The sequence below is a fragment of the Helianthus annuus genome, chromosome 11 (assembly GCF_002127325.2).
Source record: "Helianthus annuus cultivar XRQ/B chromosome 11, HanXRQr2.0-SUNRISE, whole genome shotgun sequence".
In the NCBI taxonomy this organism is placed as follows: Eukaryota; Viridiplantae; Streptophyta; class Magnoliopsida; order Asterales; family Asteraceae; genus Helianthus; species Helianthus annuus.
In genome coordinates, this window is record NC_035443.2 from 56,885,197 (window position 1) to 56,912,467 (window position 27,271).

At 37.4% G+C, this 27,271-nt stretch overlaps 1 protein-coding gene, 1 long non-coding RNA gene and 1 pseudogene across 10 annotated transcripts; 2 read left to right on the forward strand and 1 right to left on the reverse strand.

The window, feature by feature from the left end:
* The first annotated feature begins 8,955 nt into the window (after positions 1-8,955).
* LOC110916448 (probable receptor-like protein kinase At1g11050) lies at positions 8,956-11,251 on the forward strand. Its single transcript, XM_022161181.2, has one exon. The coding sequence runs from the start codon at positions 9,100-9,102 to the stop codon at positions 10,978-10,980; it is 1,881 nt and encodes a 626-aa protein (XP_022016873.1). The 5' UTR covers positions 8,956-9,099; the 3' UTR covers positions 10,981-11,251.
* Positions 11,252-14,799: 3,548 nt separating this feature from the next.
* LOC110916240 lies at positions 14,800-19,534 on the forward strand. 9 transcript variants are annotated; one of them, XR_004871326.1, is made up of 8 exons: positions 14,800-14,910; positions 15,078-15,135; positions 15,456-15,908; positions 16,090-16,218; positions 16,862-16,901; positions 17,113-17,351; positions 18,860-19,131; positions 19,244-19,534. It is a non-coding gene; the product is annotated as an uncharacterized LOC110916240 (long non-coding RNA). The 9 variants fall into 9 exon arrangements; XR_004871331.1 differs by having other exon boundaries at positions 15,659-15,908; positions 18,856-19,131; XR_002579583.2 differs by having other exon boundaries at positions 15,659-15,908.
* A 1,074-nt stretch (positions 19,535-20,608) lies between these two features.
* Positions 20,609-20,702, reverse strand: LOC118484629 (annotated as a pseudogene).
* Positions 20,703-27,271: the final 6,569 nt, after the last annotated feature.

A 27,271-nucleotide genomic window follows, 5' to 3' on the forward strand; every position in this document is an offset into this window, starting at 1 on the left:
TTGGCTCACGATTAGACATGAGCACGGCTTATAACCCTCAGACGGATGGGCAGTCTGAGCGCACTATCCAGACTCTCGAAGACATGCTTCGGGCATGTGTTATCGATTTCGGCAACAGCTGGGAAAAGCATCTCCCGTTAGTGGAGTTCTCGTACAATAACAGTTACCACACCAGCATTCAAGCTGCCCCATTCGAGGCATTGTACGGACGTAAATGCCGATCACCTCTCTGTTGGGCAGAGGTGGGCGATAGTCAGATCACAGGTCCAGAACTTGTAGTTGATGCTACTGAACGGATTGCACAAATACGGCAACGCATGGCGGCAGCTTGTGACCGTCAGAAAAGCTACGCTGATAAGCGCAGGAAACCGCTCGTGTTCCAGGTTGGGGATCAAGTGCTACTCAAAATCTCACCTTGGAAAGGTGTAGTTCGTTTTGGTAAACGAGGCAAGCTTAATCCGCGGTATGTCGGACCGTTCGAAATCACCGAAAGAATAGGCAGAGTGGCCTACAGACTGAACCTACTAGCAGAACTCGGTGCAGTTTACAATGTTTTCCACGTGTCGAATCTGAAGAAGTGTCTTTCAGATGAGACCCTCATAGTTCCTTTAAAGGAGCTCACTATCGATGAACAGTTACATTTCGTCGAGGAACTTGTTGAAATCACGGACCGGGATGTTAAGGTCCTCAAGAACACCAGAATACCTCTTGTTCGAGTTCGTTGGAACTCCCGTCGTGGCCCAGAGTATACCTGGGAACGAGAAGACCAAATGGAACTCAAATATCCCCAGTTGTTCGAAAACAATGCAACTACTACTGAGGCTGAAGCTACTACAGAATTTCGGGACGAAATTCCAAATCAACGGGGGGATGATGTGACACCCCAGGAAAACCAGTAAATCACGCAACACAACTAGCTTTTTCAGTAACCACGTGCTAAATTTCGGGACGAAATTTTTTTCAAGTCGGGGATAATGTGACAACTCGAGTTTCCAAGATTCCTTATTCGCATTTATTGCACGTTAACTGTTTAATTGTTTACTTACACGACTTATTGCTTTGTAATTGTATACGTTGGATTATATGAACTATATGCTGAGATGTTGATTTGATGTGTTATCCATGCAATGTGATCAAAGTGTTTATCATGTATATTGTTGAAAAACTTAAACTGTTAATCTTTGAATGACCCGACGAAACAGATTTGTTTCGCCATGCACACACACGACGAAACGCAAGTGTTTCGCCATAACCCTTAGTGACGAAACAGGGGGTTGATTCGTCACATACATCTCGGCGAAACAAGTTGTTTCGCCGACCCAGTGATTCGCGAAGCCCAGTAAGGGCCCAACACATTAATTCGAGTATTAAAACGTGAAACAGCCTCAGTTTCACATCTTTTAACAAAAATCAGAAACCTTAAGAGTTCCCTTTCTCTGTTGACGGCAATCTTGTGTTCCCGAAGCCCCGAATCGATCAAGTTACTATTCCGTTCATCGTGGTTAGTGTTTAACCTTTGTGTGATTGTTTGATTTTGCCATCGTTAACTGTTTTTGGTTCGAATTCATTAGGATCGATGCTAGATAATGTTATGTTCTTGATTGATTGATGAATTGGTTAAAATGGAATTTATTGTCGGTTACGGTTTTCGTATGTCGGATTGGATTGTTTGTGGTTAAATCAGTATATAGATTAGAGTTTATGATAATGACTTAAATCGACTATGCCATTGTTCATGAATGGTACAAACATGTTTCTGAATGATGAAATTGTGATGTGATATTCGTATGCTAGATTGTCAAAGGTTAACAGATGATTTTATTCTGATTAGTAGTCAATGATATCGATGATTTGCTGAATGTCTATATGATTTCCGAATGATGATGACGGCAGTTAGGGTTTATATGATTTACGTAACTGACATACGACGTAACAGACACCTCAGACGAAACACAGGTGACGGCGAAACAGATGTGTTTCGCCGAAACAAATCTTGACGAAACGAACATGGCGAAACACAAGTGTTTCGCCGAGACCAATTACGACGAAACAACCTTGACGAAACAGAAGTGTTTCGTCGGAGAGGGTTCACGGCAAAACAGGGGGTGTTTCGCCGAATGGGTAATTTGCACAGTAACTTGATTTCTTTCTGTTAAAGGATAACTGAGTTAACTAACTGCTGTCAGATGATATGTTGGATATAATAGTGAAAGACGTGTCTGCAAAAATACTTAGGAGGACTATAATGAGGGGGATGACAGATCATGACTTGTATGATCTTGAATACGTGCTTTGTGATACTTGGTGATCACTGCTTCAATACCACTGTGATTGTTTAAGCATACGTGAACTTAGTGAACATAAACTGATTATGTATACGTGCGTACTTTAGGACTTGACTGATTATTTGTGAGCACATACCTTAGCATACCGAGCAAACCAAGGTGAGTTCACACTCTTACCAAGGCATGGGATTCCCGGGGTAGGGAATGGGATTGAAAGGTTACTTGCACTTACATTGTTAATGGGAATTACGGATCACTGACCTCGTTAGGGGAAGGTCACTTATAGATACTGCTAGACTAGTGATACCAATACTACTCTTCGCACACATGCCTGGAATGGCCGCGATACGAATACGAATCTTCGCATACATGCCTGGAATGGCCGCGATACTAATACTAAACTTCGCACACATGCCTGGAGGGCCGCGATACAAATATAACTAGTCTCGAATACATGGGAAACTCCCACTAATCTTCGCAAACATGCCTGGAGGGCCGCGATACAAGTATATACGATACATGGTTTACTAAATAAACATACGGTTTATGAAATGAACATTATAACTAAATAACCAACTGTAAACTCGCTCAACTTTGTTGTTGACTCTCTGTTACATGCCTTGCAGGTCGTTAGGTACTCATGGAGCTTGCACTGGGAGGCGCGGTCGTTGTGGACATGGATTGTGGATACCGCGTTAAACACTTTTGTCTTTTCAAACTTAATACTTATGTTGGGTTTATTTTTATGCTTCCGCTAAACATTGATAATATACATATGTTTTGAACACCTTTCATATTGTTTGGTTGATATACATTTACTTTTACTTAGTACTTATATGTTCAATATGATTGGTGGGTTGATCCTGGTCATGTCACGCCTCCATGAGGTGATACTCCGCGTGTGGATTTTGAGGGTGTGACAGAAGAACTGATAGGAAAATTTTCCGGTAACCTTCGACAACTTACTGGTTTTGCGTTTGAACGAGGAAGACGACGGCTGCAAAGTAAAAAGAAAGTCTAATAGCTCATCTCGCAGTAGAATACCTTATTTTAATTAATTTTGTAGGTTATTTATTTATTATTTGTTAGTTTAGTTTAAGAAACTTTATATAAATTTAGGTTCTTATTTTATGTCATAATTAAATATGTAATTTGATTGATTATTTTTTTTTAATTTATTTTTCATTCTAGCGTTCAAAAGATGGTTTAACCATTTATTTTGTTATCTAAAAAAACAATTCTCATTAACTTATTTAATCTTTTCATTTTTGATTTAAAACAAATGACTATAAAATTCAAGACCCAATAATATTTATATTTACTATGATTTTTAAACTCATTAACCTATTTACTTTTAACATATTTAAAAGAAAATTTCAAGACATCGATAGAAGTCCGAATATTACTAGAAATCTGGATATTGCTAATGATACGCAAGAAAATAATGATATTGTTCCAAAAAGAAAATTGGTATGAATATATGGGCAAAAAAAGTTTATTATTGTATAAAGATACGATAAAAAGTAAATTTTGAGATACCCCTGAGTTTTGAGCAGTGGGGGCACATAGGTTAATGGTGTTCTAGTTCTGTCTCCGTTATCATAGAGGATTAGAAAATCCAGTAGAGATAAGAGGGTCAGGGGATCTAGTAATTTAAGAACACACCACTTTATCAACTGGATGTTCAATCGGGAATATGATATTGTATCTGGAGTAGGGGAAAATTGTAAGAGATTCAATACAATATGAGCTCGATAAATACATGTTCAATAGATTAATAACTTCACCAAATGAATAAGTGTCTCCAGTCCTAATTTATTATCGATATCTTTTAATAATTTATCTTAACAAATGAACTTTTTTTTGTCCTATGGGTATTCATTAATCGGGACTTTACTATATTTGTTTGTTCCTGGTTCTTATATGACATTGTATCTGGATAGGGGAAGATTGTAAAAGATTCAATATAATATGAGCTCAATAAATGAATGTTCAATAGATTAATAACTTCACCAAATGAATAAGAGTCTCCGGTGCTAAATTATTATCGTTCTTTTAATAATTATCTATATATTAAAAAACAAACACAATGAAGAGTGATGACACATTAGGCTTAGGCTGTGGGGAGTGGGCGTTGGTTGGGGCGGGGATGTCATTTAACGCCAGCTGCTCCACTCCGGGTTGGTGTTGCCCCTTTGGCGTGGGTATTCAGCTAGGCGTGGGGAGGGGGCCGGGGCAGGGTGACTTGGCTGACTTTGGTTGTCTGGTTCAATATGGCTGACTTTGTTGGCTACTTTAACTAAAAAAAATTCACATGGCTGGCCACGCCAAACTAAGACACGCCACACCACACCTCTCATTTTTCACCTTATTACCTTAACAAATAAACCTTTTTATTATCCTTTGGGTATTTCATTAATCGGAGCTTTACCATATTTGTTTGTTGGACCCTGGTTCCTTCCCTAGGTGCCAGATCGGCTTATTTGGCTAATCACCATACAAATTCTCATAGAAACCAACTGATTTTGGTTGATTTGGTCATCTTGGCTTGGACCTAATGTCAAGGTGTAGTAAACAATGCTCGTACATGATTTGGTCGAGCTTCCACATTGATATAGACAAAGTGTATAATGTGATTAGTAGCAAGAAAGGACAATTCTTGGTTCAATTATTGGTCATCAATTATATGTTTTCATTTTCGACATTTCATCTTGTGAAAAAGTTTGTTTAAATTTTTTCGGTATCTTTAACCGCGTGGCCAATTAGCCCAACCTTGCTACTTTTTTGGGATCCCCGGTTCAATATTTCAAGACCACCTTTTTTAGGCTAAATACTTCAAGCCTAAATGTAAAACCGAAACTTACCTGCAATTAAACCAAACCCGTACGTAAATTTGAAATCGAAACGATCAGTTTCACAAGATCGTAAAACCAATTTGATTTTGATTCGATTTGAGCCAAAAAAAAAAAAAAAAAAAAAACTTTATATAGTTAATTCCTAGCCATTAGTGTTTTTTTTTCTTTTTACCAGGATAGCCATTTGCTAATTAAACCAAAGTAGACAAGTAGAAAAATAAATAATTGATTAACCTCACTCACCGATTATTATAACCCACATTAAAGTTTTCCTTCTTTTAAAATCTACATATAATTCATAACCCACATTAAAGTTTTCCTTCTTTTAAAAGCGACATATATTTTACCTAACATGTTCATTTTGTCATATATCCTGTCGGAATCCACTTTTATTCGTAAAGTATTTATTAAGTAATTTCATGTAATATAAGAAATTTAGAAGTGTGGCAAAAATGTAAAATTATTTAATTACAAAAATACAATAAACCAATGGACATGATATACTCACACTCTTGTTTTCAAATCACAACACCGTTCCACGTTATCAAATGACCGTTTGACGTACACGCAAGCGGCCGTTTAAAATTCAGAGGGTTATAATTTGACATAAAAACCCTAAAAGGCCATATAGATTTAGATTATAGAAGGTGTGGGTATAGTCAGCTCCCAACTAGCATTTAAGCAACCAGACCAGGCTGACTAAACCCTGTCACGTAAACTCTGGTTCATGGTAAAAAACCCTTTTTCAATTTTACAAAAATTACAAAGAATCATTCTCAAATACCAAATCAAAGTTTTCTTTTATCTTATGTTATAAGAACTAATGCCACAATTACAGTGGATTTAAATTGTAGGTTCGTTTAATCCTTTGACACGGTTTTAAATGAACATCTCTCCACAAAGAAAAAGATGAACAAAACTTACATTTGCAAATAATACACGAATAAAATGAACATGGCTGTGTTTCATTTTCAACGTGCTTTGATACGGTTTTAGATTTGCAACACAAGAAGTAACACACTAACATAATTTTACATAACTATTGATCCCGATAAGTAACCAACTCTTTTAATTTTATCAACGTTTAATTGTCTTTTGGGGTAAAAGATCCTATAAAAAGTGTCCAAAGTGTGGGAAGTGTAAGAAATAATCTGGTGTTGACATATGTCCATCAATTATATTAATGAATAAGGGTAATAATGTAATTTACTCCTAATAGTAGTTAAAGTCAATTAAAGGAAATGAGATCATGTGTTAACTATTTTAGGAAACATATTTGTTTTTACGATTTTATACATCTGATTGTTTTATCTTCTTCATCATCTTTTAATCGCAACATCTTTTAATCATATATTGTTCATATCTTCTTTCATCATCTTTAAATTGCAATACAATGTTTTTTGGATTCCAGATAAAACACCATGACTTGAATCATAGTCAATGTCTCCAGATGTTTAAAACACCACGCTATGAACAATGTCTCCAGATGTTTAAAACACCAAGCATGAATAATGTCTCCAGATAAAACACCATGACTTGAATCATAGTCATGGTGTTTTAAAATCTGGGAATGTTTTGTATTGATTGTCCAGATGTTAATACACCATGGATGTAATCACAATACAATGTTTTTTGGATTTCAGATAAAACACCATGACTTGAATCATAGTCAATGTCTCCAGATGTTTAAAACACCACGTCATGAACAATGTGTCCAGATGTTTAAAACACCACGCCATGAACAATGTCTCCAGATAAAACACCATGACTTGAATCATAGTCATGGTGTTTCAAAATCTGGGAATGTTTTGTATTGATTGTCCAGATGTTAAAACACCGTGGATGTAATCACAATACAATGTTTTCTGGATTCCAGATAAAACACCATGACTTGAATCATAGTCAATTTATCCAGATGTTTAAAACACCACGCCATGAATCTGATTACAGTTCTTCTAAACGTAAAACACCACGCCTTGAATCTTATATAAAACAAAGAGGCTTCCGATTTAGATCTTGGTCATTAATTCCGATATCTAAGGAAAAAGGAGTGAATGTAGGTGTTTTTGGTTGTGTAGGATACGGTTACCATTTTTGAAACATTGAAAAAGACACTATTACCCTTCAATTTTACATAAGGCCCCTCTAATTAAAACACAATTTACATTTTTATATTCTATTGATCTCAACCATTAGATCAAATATCCAATGGTTTAAAACACTTCTTACCCTTCTCACATTTTAAACACTTTTTACCATATCCCTACCCTGTCTTTTGGTAAGTTATTATTATTTTTTGAACAACCAACAAAGCCTGACCACCCAACACCCAAGTAAATCTAAAGGCAAAAGGTCACCCATGCCTGAGAAAACAGACAATTTTGGCGACCCGACCCGTTACAATTCCAAAGGAAATTCACCGCCTGAATACTCACTGTTGTAAAACCCCCGACTCAACCCAAAACGTTTTCTCAAATCCATGACCTTCACTTTGAAAAGCTATAAAGCTGCCAATGCACCAGAAGAAGGGGTGCAAACGAGCCGAGCGGCTCGCGAGCTACTCGAGATCGGCTCGATAAAAAGCTCGAACAAGCCGAGCATTATCGAGCTCGAACCCAAGCCCGAGCTTGAAATTAGGATCGATTAGATATCAAATCCGAGCTCGAGCCTTGTATGTGTAGCTCGTTTAGGCTCAATGAGCCTTATCGAGCTTAGCATACTTTAGGGTTTAAACTATCTATTACTTTTTGGATGATCTAGATGTTCTTTTTTAATTGAGTTCTCAAACTATCGAGTCGAGCATTGGCTCATTAACAACCAAAAACGAGCCCGAGTCGAGCTTTAGCTTGTTTTAACTCGTGCTAGGGGTGGCTCGAAGAAAAGCTCGAACAAGCCGAGCTTAAACGAGCTGAAGCTCGAGCTCGAGCCTAAAAACAAGCTCATTTAGTAAACGAGCCCGAGGCCGAGTTTCGCTTATCGAGCTCGATCCGGCTCGCGAGCCTAAACGAGTTTTCTGTTTATATATTTTTTATTAATATATTAAACACACATGTGTTTATCATCTTGTGTGTATGTGTGTGTATATATATATTGCTTTAGGGACTATAGTTGTGTCTATCTTCTATTACTATATCTGTAGTTTTGCATTATTTGCTTGATGTTTGGTTTCGAGTCGGGGGTCTTTTTGGAAGCAGCCTCTTTATCCATATGGATAGAGGTAAGGTTTGTCTACATCCCACCCTCCCCAGACCCCACTAATAACTTTGTTAGTTGTGGGACTTGCTGGGTATTGTTGTTGTTGTTATTAATATATTAAACATATATTTATATAATAATAATTACCATTTATATAAATATTAAAAAGTAACTAAATTATATGTATAAAAATAATTGTAATTAATATAAATTAATTAATAAATATTAAACGAGTCGAGTCTGAGCCGAGCTCGAGCTTGAAAAATTACCTTTGAGCCGAGTTCGAGCTTTCATATGTTAAACGAGCTCAAGCTCGAGCCTAGTCGAGCTCGGGCTCGGCTCGGCTTGTTTGCACCCCTGGCTCGCGCCATAGATGCTTAGATCGAGCTTTCGAACCGAGCTCGAGTTTTAAGTTTTACTAACGAACCGAGCTCGAGCCCAAAATCCAACGCTCGAATCAAGCCGAGGTCGAGCTTTAGAAAATTGTAACGAGCCTAGCTCAATTAAGGTAAGGCTCAGGCTCAACTCGACTCGTTTATCCAAAATTGAGAAACACGAATCACTTTTCCGTTAGTCCACGATGCAAGTATACCCATTGACTTGCTATCACTTAGGAAACATCACCATCTCCATCACCATTTATTCCTCCAATCATTCATTCATTCATCCTTGATTTCCATTCATCTTTCTTCAACAACTCTCCACTCTAGATTCTATATGTATCGATCCTAGATTCTGTCCTCGTTCAAAACCCAACATTCAAAATGAATCTTTTCATAACCATCACCATCATCACACTCTTCTCACTTTCACCATCAACCCTCTCACACGCACCCACCACTTCAACCAATTCAACTCATTGCCCAGTGAACTTCAACTATGTTCTCCATATCCCCTGGCCCACCGACGACTGCCGCCACTCCGCCACCTCCGGCAACCCCACAACCCCCGTCACCAACTCTACCGCCTGCTGTCAAACCCTCCTCAGCGTCTTCGGAATCAGTTTAGCTCACCACCTCAAAACCACATCGTACTTCAACCTCCCTGATCTCGCCACATCCACAGCTTGTCTCACTGATTTTCAATCAAAACTCAACATTTTAAAACTACCCATCAATCTCGCAACCTTCTGTTTTGACCCGGTTCAGTTTGTCATTTCATCGAACACCTGTGCTGCAATCCGGACTGTGAAAGATTGGCGCCAAAAATTGGGGAAAAGTACTCTGCTTGATTCGTCGTGTAGGAATGATCTTACGGATCTTACTGCTTGTGCGAATTGTGTTGATGCTGGGTTAAGGGTTCATCGGCAATTGCTTGCTTTAGATGGTAATTTTTCGCATTCGATTGATTGTTTTTACTTTGTTGTACTTTATGCCGCTGGGATTGTGAATCGACTCGGGCCCGAAAGCGATGGGGCTGTTTCGTGTCCGTTTGGGATCAATGCTGTACCCAAATTGCATAAAAATGGTAGTAATTTGTTTTGGAGATTTGGATTGATTGGAGGGGTTGTTGGTGTTGTGGTGGTTTCTTGTTTTGTGGGGTTATATATTTGGTGGGAGAGAATTCGAAAGAGGGAAAGCGGGAAAATTGGCGAATCGGGTGTGGGTGAGTTTGGGTCGGGTCGGGTGAGAAGGCGGCCGAATACAGGGTCTATATGGTTTAAGATTCAAGAGCTTGAAAAGGCGACGGATAACTTCTCACCGAAGAATTTCGTTGGTAGAGGTGGATTCGGGGTTGTTTACAAGGGTGTGTTGCCGGATGGGTCGGTGGTTGCGGTTAAGAAGATCGTAGAGTCAGAGTTTGAAGGTAATGATGATTTTTGTAATGAAGTTGAGATCATTAGTAATTTGAGGCATAGGAATCTTGTTTCACTTAGAGGGTGTTGTATTCATGGTGAAGATGAGGATTATGAGAGGAAAGATGATCAAAGGTACCTTGTTTATGAGTATATGTCAAATGGGAATCTTGATGATCATTTGTTTCCGTCGATGAGTCGATTACCGCCATTGACATGGCCTCAAAGGAAGAACATAATCCTAGATGTAGCAAAGGGGTTAGCTTACCTTCACTATGGTGTAAAACCGGCTATATATCATAGAGATATCAAGGCTACAAATATACTTCTTGATGCAAATATGAGAGCTAGAGTGGCAGATTTCGGGTTAGCAAAGCAAAGTAGAGATGGTCAATCTCATCTTACTACTAGAGTAGCCGGGACCCACGGCTATCTAGCCCCTGAATACGCATTGTATGGTCAACTTACTGAAAAAAGTGATGTTTATAGTTTTGGTGTCGTGATTTTAGAGATTATGTGTGGAAGAAAAGCTCTTGACTTATCCTGCAACAATTCGCCTCGCAGATTCTTGATTACCGATTGGGCGTGGTTGCTTATAAAAGATGGTAATGTAGGACAAGTCTTGGATCCTTGTTTATTAGGACATGGTGCAAGTAATGAGGCTATGAACCCTAAAGGAATAATGGAAAGATTTGTGCTTGTGGGGATTTTGTGTGCTCATGTTATGGTGGTTTTAAGGCCTACAATCATGGATGCAATAAAGATGTTAGAAGGTGACATTGAAGTGCCTGCAATTCCTGATAGACCAACACCTCTAGGGCACCCTACATTCACAGGAGATATAGTTTAAGATATAGTTTGACAAATGTTTGTTTTTTTTTCCCTCAGACCTACGCCTTTTTGGTGTGACGAATTATTTCTTGCTGACTGACTTTTTTGTACATCTATTCCAAGGGAATTGGATATATAAGGAATGTTGTCACATGTAGTTAGTTAGTGGGGCTGAGGAATGTCAAGTGTCACATGGGTAGTTTGTGTGTTATACAACTTAGAACCAATAATGCATAGTGGGTTGTGTATCACATGTTAGTAGGTGTTATACAAAATCTTTTATGGCTTGATTGATACTTGTTCATAATTTGTTTGATAAAAGCTTATTAAGTTATTCGTTTTTCAGCTTCATTTAATTTGGCCGAGCTAGTTGGATCCCATGAACATCTAAGTTGAGTCCGAACTCAAGGTACTTTGCTTGTTGGCTTGCTCGAATAACATTTTCATTCTTGATTTTCGTTGTATATTGGTAATTTGTAACTATGTAATTAAAAATTTATAAAATTTTATCAACCTGCTATTTGATACTTGTATAAATTAAATAAAAAATAAAAAAGGCAATTCCATAAGACAGCAAGTGGCAGTGGCTCGAGCCGAATGTGATCTCAACTTGCATCTCAAACTTAAGATTGCGAGGCTAGTTGGTTTGACTCGTATTGTTATAAGCTTGATCATGAGTTAAAATTGGTTTAACTCAGCTCATCCGTTGAACATCCTGCTACTTTTAACAAACAATAAGTTGACGTATTCACTTACTTGGTGATCATCATCATGAGCGGCACTGATGGACTTATAGTGTTAATAGGGGTAGCACGTGCTACCCCTCAACCCCGTCTCCGTAGTGTAAAAATACCCCTTAACTCCATTTCCATAGTGTAAAAATACCACTCAACTCCGTTTCTGTTATATAAAGGATACCCCTGATCCTAAAGAAAAAAAATTAGGATACCCCTAACTTTTTAAGCTAGTTCCGCCACTGATGAGCGGTTTCCAAAGCCAAACTTTTTGCGATATGTATATGACGTATTCACTTATTGAATGATATGTATATGTATATGTTTTTGTATTTTTGGATGTTTGAATTATTGTTTAGAAAAACATCCTTAGCTTTTAATTAAATCCTTAAAACACAATATATTTACAGATTTGTTATTTTACTATTGGGGATATCAACCATAGATTAAACAAAATCAAGGGTGGGAGATGTTTTTTTTTTTTCTTATAAAAGGGTTTTCTAATAAGCCCTCCTATAGTTAGTTGTGTGTATGCGTGCGTGTAAAACTACTTGTAATTGAATGTACGCAAATACCCTCGTCGTTTGGCCTAAACTCACTAATCGTACATGTGTTGCATGCGTTGAATCTCTCATAAACTTCACACGTTAATAATCTTTTTATGATAGTGATGTAGACGAGAAAACGGGATAGGAAATCGGATCTGTTGATTCTTACAGAATACCAGGAACAATTCTTCCAAAATTCGTTGATTCACAAAGAATACCGAAAATGGCGATTTTCACACACAAAACACACTAGTGAATTGGGAGAGAAAAATGACTTTTCATATATTTCAAAACTACTTTGCCTTCTCCTATTACAATCATATAAATAACAACGTAAATTAAAAACGGTCCTCAAAAAACACTTGGGCCGAAAGCTAGAACGAAATAAAAGTCCACCAAAAGCAGTAAAAAACATAAAACGATAAATAACTCATAGAAATAAGCGTTTTTTGGCCCGAACAATGACCCAAACCGCCATAGGCGCTTGTAGAAAGATGAGCCTCGCTCTCACGATCGATTCGCCTGGTCGCACGCCCAAAACGGACACCCGAGCCCAAATTAGAGCCATTTTAGTGAAGCCACTTTTGTCACACACTCTTGGGCCTCCAAATATAAGATGGTCCGCTCCTCCACACTTGAACCTCCAAATATAAAAGGGGAATTGGTCTGTAATAATCTCACCTAGACCTTATTAGCCATTAATAATCTCACCTCAGAATATTCCCCTCACCAGTCCCACCTTTCACATATTTTTCCTACAATGGTCCCCCGTTAAAAAACCTTAACGGAGTTAAGCTTTTTTCCAAATTAAAAACATATTTTTTATGGCTTTTGATCAGAACGATGATACGAGTCCATTGATGTAAAACTTACTTCGAAATGGTGCTCCAAGTGACTTGATTTTGGTTAATTGGAAATTTAAACACCCGAATTGAAGCGCCATTTTCATCATTTGGAGCACCATTTCCAGGCAAGTTTTACATCAATGGAATCGTCGTTCTAATCAAAAGCCCTAAAAAATCTGTTTGTAATTTGGAAAAAAAACTTAACTTAAGTTTTTTTAACGGGGGACCATTGTAGGAAAAATAGGTGAAAGGTGAGACTAGTGGGGGTAATATTCTGACGTGGGATTATTTATGACCAATAAGGTCTATGTGAGATTATTACAGACCAATTTCCCAATATAAAATAATCCGCTCCTCCACACTTGGGCCCACATCAGATAGCCAACTCTAAAATATGTTATGGTATTCTGATCGTCCTTCTAAATGATTATCAAACGCCAATTTTTTTCTAAAAAAAGCTGGATATATTAAATTTTGAAGACAATGAACAGTATTATATATATATAATAAATTTTGAAGACAATGAACACTAACATTATCTAGGGGATTAACAAATGGTATCGGGTACTGGTACCAGTATTAAATTTACCAAACCAGGTATATTTTCGGTACGGACTTTTGACATTTTCGGTATCGGTTTGGCACCGGTATTCACCGGTTTTTACCCTCAAATACCGGTACCGTACCAGTACCGACCGGTACCGTACCAGTACCGACCGGTACCGTACCAGTACCTACCGGCACCGAACCGTACCGTGCCAGGTATATTCGGTACCGGTACCCGCTTTTAGGGATTTTTGGTAACGGTATTTTCTCTACCGGTTGGTACCGAGCTCATCAAATCCTGTAACAACGTAGCAACGCAAGTAATTGCACCGTTTAGATTACTTTTCATACGCAACCCATTAATATTAACATCATCAAGGGGATGAGCAAATGGTATCGGATACCGGTACTGGTATCAAATTTACCAAGTTATATTTTCAGTACCTAATGGTACCGACTTTTGACATTTTCGGTATCGGTTCGGCACTGGTATTCACCGGTTTTTACCCTCAACTACCATACCGTATGGTACCGAGCATTTTCGGTGCCGGTACCTAATTTCGATGATTTTCCGGATTGGTACTTTTGGTGCCGTTGCCTGTACCGAGCTCATCTATATTTTAACGTGTTAGTACCGTAATAACTAAACTGAAAACAACCGAATTTCCAACGTGTAGGACGTGTGGATCCTATTATTATATATTAGATTATTTAAAATCGTTTTTTAGGACGAAGTGACTATTGTTACCACGTCATTTTTATTTTATGTTTTGATATTCAGTATCTGCTTGCCATTGCCGACACACGTTTTTGCAAACAGTAGGTCCCCACCGCAACGCGCGGGCGGCAAATCAGCTAGTTGTAAACAATATACATTATTATTAATTACTTTATAACATGTTGAAACTAAAGGAACATTAAGTTTATATCTTTTAATTTAATTACATTTTCATTCCCCATCTATCCTACCTAATAAAAGACATACCTAGGGTGCCACATGCCATTTTTCTAGCAACTATATCACACATGGCATTTTTCTTAAGCTATGTATGCCACATGGCATTATTCAGCCTGTTTACACAAACCAAACCAAATCCAATCCCTAAGAAGAGGACCCGTTTCGCAATATATGGGTCAATGGATAGGCGTTGGTATAAAACCCTTATAACCCGGACAACAATCACTTTTCATATCACAAACTAGGGTTTCATAAAATTCGCTCTAGCGTTCTTCTCTGCCGACCATCAAACCTCTTCAAATTAATTCTCAAATCAAGGTTAGATGACGGATACTTTCAATTAACCTTGAAGATTTTATCATTATTTAACATTTAATCTTTGTTTTATTCATTTATTGATTTGATTTTCGTTCGTTTTCATCTGTTGTTTCTTTTGTTGATTGTTGATGTTGATTATATTTGTTTTGCATTCTTTCACAATCTAGGGTTTCTCCATCATCGATCATTCATCTGTCTTGATATATCAAATGTTTCATTACCAAGGTACGAATCCGTTCTATGTCTATTAAGATTCTATATTGTTGATTACATTTATTTATCTTTGGATTCTTTGGCGATTAGGGTTTCTTACTTAATTCTCTGCCTCCTCATTATCCCGATTGTTTATTTTGATTCTTGATTCTTCATTGCTGATTCTTGGTTAAATTGAGTTTTTTTGTTTCACTTTCATAACCTCTTCAATGTCAGTTTAACCTCTTTTGTTTTAAATCATTAGTTTGTAAAACCCTACGTTTTTGTTATTGAGGAAGTTGGATAGGGAATTTGGTTATGTTGGTGTTTTATAACAGTTTTTTTGGAATCAGGTTTTGATCCTCTGTCGCATGATTCTTGGAGAGTGTGCACAGTGGTTTTAGTTTGACTTTCTTAGTTTTGACTTTTGGTGTAGAGGAAGGTCAAGAATACATTTGAAACTTTTTTATATAACTAATGCAAATATTGCTATCAGTTTAATCTATTTGTGTATTTTATTCTTTTAGTTAATTTTGCAAATTTTATCAATTGCCAGGTGTACGTATTTAACTAAATGATATAAACCGCTAAAGCAACAAGAAAATAAAAGGTTGAACTAGATAGAAGGGCAATGCAGACCGTTTTATTTGTTGTTATAGGTGCCAATTTACATACTAAAAAATACTCTATGAAAAGGCAAGGGCTTGAACTTCTTGAAACATGACCAGAGACGTTTGATGGAGATCACAAGAAACAAGTATGGCTTCAATGCAAATATGCATCCCTGGTGGTTCACGGTGAATGAGGTATAATTAGCACCTGGTGAAACTTTTTTATTTTATTTTAACTTTATGAGTTGTTGTTTTCATTATTATTATTATTATTATTATTATTATTATTATTATTATTATTATTAGTATTATTATTATTATTATTATTGTTATTATTATTATTATTATTATTATTATTATTATTATTATTTTACAGATTTTGCAGGTCTTAAGAGGCTTTGCTTGCAAAGTATATGATTGTCCCTTCTTCCTTTGAGACTTTGGGCATATCATCCACCTGAACTTGAGGGATGAACATCTGCCATATAAGAATTTTATAGCCAAGGTATTTAATTTAAGACAACGAGAAAAAATGTTTTTGAAGACATTTGCTGAGTGTTGGCTATGTTTGTCAGATTGTTTTTGACAATAACATGCCAAAGATACAAAGAGTTATCAGTAAGATTGATGCCATCAGTAATGAATTATAACAATGCAGCTTGAAGTTTTTGTTGGAAATCATTTTCTTATGGAAAGAATAATGGGTGTTTGGATTTTTGAACTAGATAATCAGCCATAATGGGCCGTTGAAAATAGTGTTTGGATGTGCTTTTGTTGCTTTGTATCGTAACAATAAGGTGATCAGTTGTTTGGGTTTTTGACAAATCTGATTATCTAAGAAATTAGGGGGTAAAAGTAAAGTAAGTTTATTATAATTATCTTCTAATTGTTTTAGATCCAATAAATAGAATTGAAAAAGCAAGTAGTAGGTTGCATCTGTAATATTGATTATCGAAGTGAATGCAAATTACTTACACCAAAATATTCCTTATCAAGTATCTGAAACCGTATTTGCTTTGGTATTCTTCTCATGGGTTTAGGGTGTACAACTACAATAGATATGACTTCATGATTGAATATCTTTTGCTATAAACATTAATATGCAATTTAACATTCATAACAAATAACAAGATGTCAAATATGAGCAGGTATGACTACATGCAGTGGAATGGACAGTCGTCCACTAAGGTACTATAGTTTGAAATAAATTGAACATGTCGTGGACATAGAAAATGTCATATTATACAGACAATTCTTTGGTAGTGGACCTACTCTAGGGCTACGTATCCTATGAAACTAACATATTTATTTGATATTTATATGGCTGATTCACTTCTCTGTTCTCTAATTTGGTTTTCCTTAAGATTAAGTTTAATGATGGTTTTTTCATGTGATGCAGAATTTTGACAAGATCCCGTTGGTTATATAACTATATAAGTGGCTTTAAGATTTACATGTGCAATGTCTTAAAAACCTAAAGCTACAAAGAAGGCATTTATGGGACAAAGTATTTGTGGCACCTTATCAGAAAAGAGGAGCATGATGCTGATGATTATGAAGTTGTACCAAGAGGGCATGAGTTATGGGATGTCGTTGGGACCCAAGGGAGCCCACAATAACGTATATCACAGTTGTATAGTAAGTTTTCAATTACATATTAGTTTACTAAAAACTTTATGTAAACATAAAACATGTTTGTTAATGTGATCAATATAGCTTAAAATTTTTAAATGAAATTAAAGTTTCCTGAGCCTTTACGTGTCATTTTCACATGTAAACCCTAGAGGTCGATCTTAGACCATGTCTTGGTGAAAGTTATTTTAGTTTTTGGTTAGAGAAGCAAACAAAAGATGGTATCTAATTGTTAGCATGGTTAGTTCTAAAAGGCATGTAATGAAGACTAAAAAATGTCTTTATCTTCTAAAAGACATGTAATCTACTGAATTGCGATGCGGAAGACATGGGCATTAATTGTTAGTTCTCAATGTGCGTTTGATTCAGATTTAGTATGATAGTTAAGCATCCTTAGAATAAGAATTTCTTGCCTTTTTTCAGTCTTTATTTCAACTGCACATTGATTCTGAAACTATTTTGTCATGGCCGGCCCTGGGGGTGGGAAGGGAGGACCACCGGCCAGGGCCTGATATTTCGAGGGGCACGTTTTTTTATGAAAAAAACCCAAAATGTATTTGTAAAATATTTTTTTAATCGGGTATATCAATACAAACACTAACATATGCCCCCTTACAAAACTATTCTTATGGTTTAGATTAGTTATTAACCCCTTAGGCGTTAGGTTTAGACCTTTACTGAGCCAAATACCTAATTTCGTTAAGGCCTAAGGGCACATTTTTTCGAGCTCGAACAGGGTACACGAATTCTCAGGGCCGGCCCTGTATTTTGTATCTTTTGCAATGTGATAGATCTAAAGTTCATCAATCTTCTCTGTGTGGTTTGTATCTTTTGCAATGTTGATTCCATTAATTCATTTGAGATTAGTCAATGTTTGTGATTGGACTGATGAACGCATGTGCTGGAAACTCTAATTTAGGGTTTAATAGAATTTTGGGGCTGTAACGTGTTGATTAGAGATGAAAAGACAAAAAAAACCCGGAGATTATTGTGATAAGCTTTAAGTAAATAGTGCTTTATATTAATGGAATCAACACCGAATTCGAAGTTGAATTCCAGTGTTTCACCTCCGTTAGGAATGCAACATTCTTCATCTAATGGCGGTGGTTCAAGTGTCGGTAACAATGGTGTCGGTTGTATTCAACAGAATGTCACAAAATTCGATACACTCGACGACATCATAGTAAAATATGTTGTTGAGTTTGTTTCTTAATTCGTTACTGTAGGAACTATAGGGAATCATTCATGTTTAATAGTTTGTTGAACGAATCTATAGAGGTTTCTATTTTTATCATAATCTGATACATCCATCGTTCATTATCAGTTTTGAGAACTACAATCATAATTATTTGTAGGAAAGATTCAAGTACATTTAGAGGTATATATTATTATGTTGTTTGGTTATGATGATATCTTTTCATAGTGTATCAGTGGTGATATAGATATCCTTTTTACAATCATTGTTTTTTTTTCTTCCATAAATTGTGTTTGATAATCTTGGTTGGTCAAGCCAGGTTACGGGATTGAGAAGGGGTCAGGAAATGGGTCATCAGTAGCTAACGGATCCCATAACAGAACTGGTCTAGGATTGACCAAGTTTCAAGGAACTGAATGTGTGATGAGAAGGTGTCTGGAACAAAAGAGGGTGCAATTTAGTGTGATAGAACCATAAGGTGTTTACGAGAGAGCTCGAAGAATTGAAAATGCCGAGTATGGCATACGAACACAATCCATTGAGTTTGTATTATTACCATGATGTAGAAGGATCCAACAGATAAGCGCTAAGGTTTGCAATTTAGTTATCTATATAACTTTACATCTTGCTATTGTCGTTTTCTTTCTTTCGTTTTGTTTTATTTTAATATTAGTTACGCTTACATTACGAATTTGTGCCCTAGGTTACCAGAATGTCGTGGGGAGAGCGAGTACAATTCCTTTTCAACCTGAACTCATATGCAGTTGCTAAACTGCTTCTTATTAGCAACTGTATGGTATGTATATGTATACCCAAATAACGCCAAGGTGGTTAGATGGTCTTTTATTTATTTCTTAGTAGATAGATACGGGTTTGGTAAATTGCTATGCATTTAATTGCTTTTATTTAATTGTTACCAGATACATGGGTATAAAGAATGGAACGTTTCGTATTTGTTAGAGACTTACTTTTTTAGTATTCATTTTTTAGTTCATTGTAATTTATTATTTACATAAGTAATGGAACCAGAAGTAGTTTATTGGTTACGAAGCTTTTAAAACCAAAACTAGAAGTATTGAGGTTTTTTTATATACTTTATGAACCTGAGAGTTCCATAATAATTTCTTTCGGAGAATTTCGTTAATGATCATTATAAACGTATAATGTTCGTTGTCAATACCTTGAAAACATATTATTTTGTCCAACCCGCGAAGTTCGCGAGTATTAGCACTAGTACTATATATAACATATTTTTTAATCCATTCAATTATATACAAATTTGATTATTCTCTGATAACTTGTCTTTGTTAACTTTTCTAGAAAAACCGAAAATGTAGCTATGTTTAACTTTTTTTTAATAGTCCAATATATTTTTTGTTGAAAAAAGAGTTGTGTTTGAAATAGAATATTTTTTTGCATCGTACTTATGTAGTACCCCTACCAGTGAAGTAATGGTGTTAAAAAATCTAAATGTGCAATTATGTTTATCTATTTTGTGTTATTTTTATCATAAACTAAACCAAGTACCAATACCGTGATACCAGGAATGTACCGATGTTAAAAAAATCTAAATACGTAGTTATGTTTAGTTTTTTCCTTGTAAATATTTCCGTATAATTTTTATTGAAAAGAGAGTTATGTTTGAAATAAAGTATCTTTTTTAACTAAACTATACAAAGTACTAGGGTGTGCACAATTGGTTCGATTTTTTGGTAAAACCAAAACCAAAATGTTCAGTTTTTTTTATATTTTGAAAACTGTTCAACTTCGGTTTTTTTCGGTTTTAGCAACGGTTTAGTTTGGCTTTTCGGTTTCTTTTTTAGAACAAATTATGAAAAATAAAAAAAAGTATAATCCAAAAGGTAAGAATCTTTCTTAAATGTTTACATTTATGTTAATATTATATATTAAACTTTTTGAGTTAATATTGTTTATATAAACCTAACCTTCCAAACTATTTTTTATGTTTCTCTAAAGTTCTTATTAATTTATGTTTCTGCAACGTTCTTATTAAGCTATTTTCTTTTATAATTCTTATTAATTTATGTTTCTCCAACCCCATTGGTAAAAAAACCTGGACCATTTTTTGATTTATATGTTTCATCCTTGCGCAAGGGCCATACTAATCTTCTTAGAAAGTGATTTGAGGATTTAAAAGCATCAATTTCATCTTGGTAAGTATTTGTTCAAATTTATATTGGTAGGAATAAGGTTTCGGGGTGAGGATCAAATAAGAAGTTTGTTTTTGGCAGGAAGGATAGGAAGCAATCATAAGAGGACATGTGGCAAATAACAAAAATCATAAGGAAGGGCATTTTAGTCCAAAAGAAATCTCAAATACATATTTCCAGATCTAGAAAAAAACCTAGTTCGTTACTTTTCAACTCAACCGTGCACCACTACACTATCACCCACCGCCACCGCCACCTCCACCACCACCACCACCTTCCCATTTTCCCTACCCCGTCATTGTTCAACCACGACTTAGCAGGTCATCTTCTCCGTTTTCTTCAAGAATCACGGTGAAATCGAGGTAGAGATGAAACAGATGAAGTCGATGATAATGAGGGAGCTTGTTGGCGGGTGGCAGCAGTCGTAAACCCAAGCAGCGGCTAGGGTTTCGTGGTGGTAGACAACGACGATTCAGGCGGGAATTGTTATTCCGGTGATGTGGTTCAGTGAAAGAAAGTATTGCGTTTTTTAAGTTTTGAGATAGTTGATTAATATGAGGGCTAATTAGGTAATTTATCATTAGCTTTAGTTGTTTTGTTCAGAGCACCTGGGAATATTTTTCTTCTCTTCTCGAGACCTGCACACCAGAAAAGCTAAAGAAGATGTTTTCTTAACTTATTTCCTCATCCCAATTTTTAATATATTTAAACTAGTTTTATGTTTATCCATTTGTTACAAAAATATCTAGTTTTATAGTTGAGTGTTAAATTATTACTTTTATTTCAATGTGTTTTTCTTTTCTAGCTAGTTCATTGCGTTTTACATGGAATTTAAACTCGTGTTTTTTGTTTATTCCGTTGCGTTTAGATAAAACACATTTTTATGTGTTTTTAATCAATTGCGTTTTAGAAAAAAACACTTTCTTTTGTGTTTTTAAGCCATTGCGTTTTAGAAAAAAGACATTTTTATGTGTTTTTGGTCCTTTGCGTTTTAGAAAAACACATTTTAAAGTGTTTTTTGTCCATTGCGTTTTAGGTAAAACACATTTTTATGTGTTTTTAGTCTATTACGTTTTAGAAATAACACTTTCTTTTGTGTTTTTAGGCCATTGCGTTTAAAAAAAAAGACATTTTTATGTGTTTTTTGTCCATTGCGTTTTAGAAAAACACATTTAGAAGTGTTTTTAGTCCATTACGTTTTAGGTAAAACACATTTTTATGTGTTTTCAGTCTATTGCGTTTTAGAAAGAACACTTTCTTTTGTGTTTGAAGGGGTAAGGTCCCAAAAACCTTATAAAAAGTGCTTGGGACCATACCACAACTCTAAATTTCAGCTTGGCACCTCGCGCGGCCGCGCACTGGTCTCACAAAAGAAAGGTTAAAAGGCCCACAAACAGTACACTTGCGCCCAAAAGGAATCATAAGACCTTGCGCCTTTCCTACACAAAGCAAAGGATAAGAATCCGGAGTTAGATACTTCCGCTTAATATTCAGACTTGGATATTATCTGCCCAGACTTGGGATTTATTCATCTGTTTCCACACGATAAGGTGTCACACCAGATTACAGCAGTAATCTTCTAGAAATAATACAATCGTGGACTACCAAGACGGTTACAACCGTCTGGACACGTGTCACTATATCAGTCTCCCCAAATTCACAACGAATGCATGCAAATGAAGAGTAATCTTCACTTAAGTCACTTTACACGTGGCAAATCCCTAGCCTTTGATCTAAACCACGATCCGTGTGCTATCACATCGGATCAAGGAATATTAACGGAAGAAAGCATAACCGCTTACGGAGTTAGCATCTTCCGTCTTCTTTTCACTAACGGGTTTTCCCGCCTTTTGAACGACTCCCGGCTATAAATAAGAGAAAAATCAGGTATGAACACAAGTTACACACACTTCTCAAATACATCTTCTTCTTCATTACCAATACTTATTATCACACCGGAGTCGGGTCAAGGAGAGAACCCTCTTCTCCCCTTGACGAGGCTAACGGTGCTCTTTTTTGCAGAATTACCGGAGAAGAAGGTCTGTCAAGACTTAAATCGATCGAGTGGGAACTAAACTTTTATGTGGATTCAAACCCCCTAGATATCTCGGTTCCGACCATTTATCTAGTGTTTCTTCAGTGTTTTTAGGCCACTGCGTTTTAGAAAAAAATATATTTTTATGTGTTTTTGGTTCATTGAGTTTGAGAAAAACACATTTTGAAGTGTTTTTAGTCCATTGCATTTTAGGTAAAACACATTTTTATGTGTTTTAGGACCGGCAACATGGTCCTCGACCAAACAATTTGCAAGTAGAAGGAATTCCGGAGGATGCCTCGGACGATAACGAGGTTCAATCCAACCAAGAAAATGATCCTATCATTGCAGGAATGTTACCAACAAACCCTGCTCAATCAATTTTACCACCAGGAGAAACTCCGATATCCTGGTATGTCCGGTCTCAAGGGGCATTAAACGCAGTATACACACAGCTGTGTGCTCAAACTGCTCCCCTGACTCAATCACGGAGACCGGGATCTCGTGCTCATGCTTCTCAACGAGAAGAATCAACTTATGAAGGTACGGAAGTTTATGCTAGATCTACATCACAACACATTCAGACAGGAACACACCGAAGGCAATCAGTTCATGATAGGTTGGGTTCTCAACAAATACCCACACTGACGAATCTGATCCAACATACCGCTTAAGTGCAAATACCAGTGTGTTCAATCGATTGCAACCAAACTATAACAAGTACAGGCCTCGAGCGGTTTATAACCCTGAGGCAGAACACAACTATGACTTGGTTTACCGCCCTGCAGAAGCAGCGGAAAACTCAAAGTTCATACTAGAAATAGCTTTAGCTCCATTGGAGAAGGCTAAATTACCATCCAACATAGGGAAGTTTAATGGGTTAACAGACCCCGACGATCACCTAAGGGTATTCACCAGGGCAGGTCTGGTTGGGGGTTGGACTCTCCCGCTATGATGCCATCTGTTCGTACAAACTCTGACCGGCCCAGCACGTATTTGGTTCGATAACTTACCAACCGGGCAAATCGAATCATGGAAAGATCTGCGAGAAAAGTTTTTGACACACTTCAGCCAGCAACGGCGTTCCATCCGTGATACATCTGACGTCATGAACATCTGGCGCAGAGATGACGAAAATCTGGAAGATTTCATCACCAGATACAATAAAGAAGTATTGGAAATTGGCGGTGTTCATGAACAATTGATCCGTGCGCAATTCAAGTACGCGGTTCGATGCGATGACATGATCAAAGTTTTATCTAGAACAGAAGGCCTTCCAACAAGTTGGGAGAAGATAATGGCGGCAGCCAAAGTTTATGCGCAAACGGAGAAAAACCTCACGACAAACAGACCACCGCCACCACATAATAGGCCTGCGGATTTAAGCTTAACCGGCGAAAGAAGGTTTAGAAAATCATGGCGTGAGTCTGGAACAGGGAGCCGTTCGTCCGAAGACGCCCGTACAACAAACTCTCCTCACAGCGGGAAAGCAAACAGGAAAATAGGGAGAGACAGTGGACTCCCCTAACAAAAACCCCGGCGGAGGTCTTAAGTACTGAAGACTATCAATTCAAGCCTCCGATTCCGATGAAAAATAAACGTGGACAAGACCCTGCGCAATATTGCGAGTATCACAAAGACAACGGGCACACCACTAACAACTGCATCTCTCTGCGTACAGAAATAGAGAAAGCCCTCAAGAGCGGCGAACTAACGCACCTACTCCAAAATGTACGAAAAGAGATTAAGCAGATAACCCGAGGGGAGGTAGGCCCAAGTAAACGGGCAAAAACCTAAGTGACAGCTCTGTAAGCTCCCCGTGGAAAGACATGATCCATCAGACATGGTGGAGATACTAGAGAGTAAGTTAAGTTCCACATAATTATTACAAAAACTTTGTAAAAGCCTCTGTGCTCTATCCATGAATAAAATTGCAAAGTTTCTATTATTTTTGTGTTTACAAAGTGCATGCAATTTCTTGTAGTAAGCGCAAAAACATTATGGTAGTTACAAAACAAGCTCCATGCGCGGTCAGTGCTCATGTCACAAACGACCATAAATCCACACATGAGCTTTATACCAACTTCATTCGCCTTACTCGATAAAAGCAATTGTACTCATGCAAAACATTGTAAAATCGTTAAACAAAACAAATAGAAACATGTTGTTCTCAAGTGTACGGATACGTCCTGAACATTTCCAAACACGGCAGTGTTTAAAATACTTGCGCAACAGCGCACCATCAAAACAGGGATTTACATCCCGCATATCACATGAAAAATTGTTCAAATACAATTTTAAAAACAAACTACTCTAAATCTTCACCCTCATCCGGGAAGATTTCCTTTAATCGCGTTACGTGGTCATCCGACTGCAGTGCTGCGTTTATCAAATCCATAACCGGAAGTTGCAAATTGTTAAACTCTGTCTTCATGGAAGCAAGCGCGGTGCCAGTATTTACGCCAAAAGTTGCAGACATGCTATTATCCCAGTTGACTTGTAACGCACTGTTCACATGTTGGGAACATTCGGCATATCCTTGCGCATACCCATCACGTCGCGCAGCAACCATTAAGTTGGGAACAATTTTATCTAACTCTTCAGAGTTTAACACAGATTCCGCAACCTATGAAATCAAACAAAAATAAGTATCAAAGAAAGTGCCTTCCACAAACAAGAAGGAGAGAAGAAACTTACGCAAGCAATCCCGCGATCTTTCAACCAGGCCATATCATTCTTTAAGGGGTCAAGCTCGCTTTCCGCAGTAACCCGCGCCGTTTCTGAATTTTCTAACTTCTCCTCAACCTCAGTCAAACGGCGGGAGGTTTCAGTATTCTTGGAATGCGTAAGCTCCAGCTCCTTCTTAAGTTGTTCCTGATCAGAAACAAAGCAGTAAGTTCTTTCAACTCTTTATCTCTAAGGGCAAGGGTGGCAAAAGCTTGTACCTCTCGTTGCTCACTGCGCTCCTTATGAGAACGCGCCTCTGCCAGCGCAGCTTCTGCATCAGCCTTCTCCTTCTTCAATTTTTCTACCTCCGCATCCTAATTCTTCAGTTTTTCAACCTCAGCCTTGAGGTTATTAATGATATTACGAAGGTTTGCTTTCTCAGCATTATCTTTTTCGCAAATTTTTCTCCAATTTTTACGTTCCTCGGAAAGGAGAGCAGCTTCAGCTTCCACTTTTCTTTTCCAACCAGCAACAGACCATTCCTCAGTCTTGCGCTCAGCCTCAAACTTGGCTTGATCATCTTTTAATTTAGCCATCAATTGAGCTAGACGTCTCTCATCTTTGACAAATTTCTTCCGAGATGCCGTAAAGGATTCCTGCTCCTTATGCATGTTATACCACTCACGTACTATGCGGTGAGTGGTAGAAACATGAGAAGCAGCTTCTGCACAATAAGACTGGTAGGTCTGTTCATAAGCTCGACCTTCCTGAAATTTAATCTCTCCAGGTGGAAGTGTCCCCTGCAACCAATCTTGGCACACATGCCAATCTGAGAAAGTATCACCTTTCTTTAAGTTCCAAACGGGGGCGTGAGGATCAGCAGCATCTTTCTCCGTGTAAGTCCGGTAATAGTAATCTCCCAAGGTTTCCTCTGGGCGGATCGGAGAATGTTTACTAATACCAGCAGACGGATCTTCCCCCTCAATTGTCACCTTCTCAACATGCTCCGGCATAGTATCATAAGGTTTAGGGGAAGAAGTAGAAGTGTTCTCAGTTGTCTCTTTTCCTAAATCTTGAACAACAACCTCAGGGGTTGGGTGATTATCAGCACCTGGATCAACACCAACAGGCTTCTCAGCTTCAACAGTCTTCTCTACACCATCGTCTGCAACCTCTGTAGGTTTCAGCTGGTCAGCTACAGAAGCATGTGGAGGGGTGGAAGGAAGTTCTTCATTTTCCACAAATTGCGGCTCTGTGGGAGTAGGAGCAACAACAACCTCTGGAAAAATAAAAATCCGTAAGGATCTAATCCGCATAAGGAAAACAAGGAAAGACGCCACTTACCAGGAACAGATTCCGTAACAAAGGCATCAAGATTTCCCTTCCTAGTAATTTTCTTCCTCTGAACTTTTTTAGGAGGTTGACCCTCCGCGTCAGTATCAGTTTGTTTCCTTTTGCTTGCTCCCCTTTGCACCAAATGCTCAGGACTGGATTCCAAATCAATTGGATCCTCTGGGTTAGATGGAGGAATGTCAGCAGAATCTTTTGGTTCTGGTTTCGGTCGCCTAACAGTAACTGCAGGCGCAAGACCCTCCAAAGTATCAGAAACCACCACATAATCACACCAGTTGTCAGAAGAATGACGCATACCTTTCTTCTCCCCAACAATTTTAGCTTTAGAAGATTGAGTCTTCTCTGCATCACTCTTTTTCGGCGCAACATTACTAGTCGTCGCGCGTCTTTTCTTCTCAGGGCCTATGCCCAAATTTGACAACTCACCTATAAAGAGCAAAGAATAATTCACTCAAACGCGCAATGGTAAATAAACAACAAATGGTATGCACAATCTTACCTACAC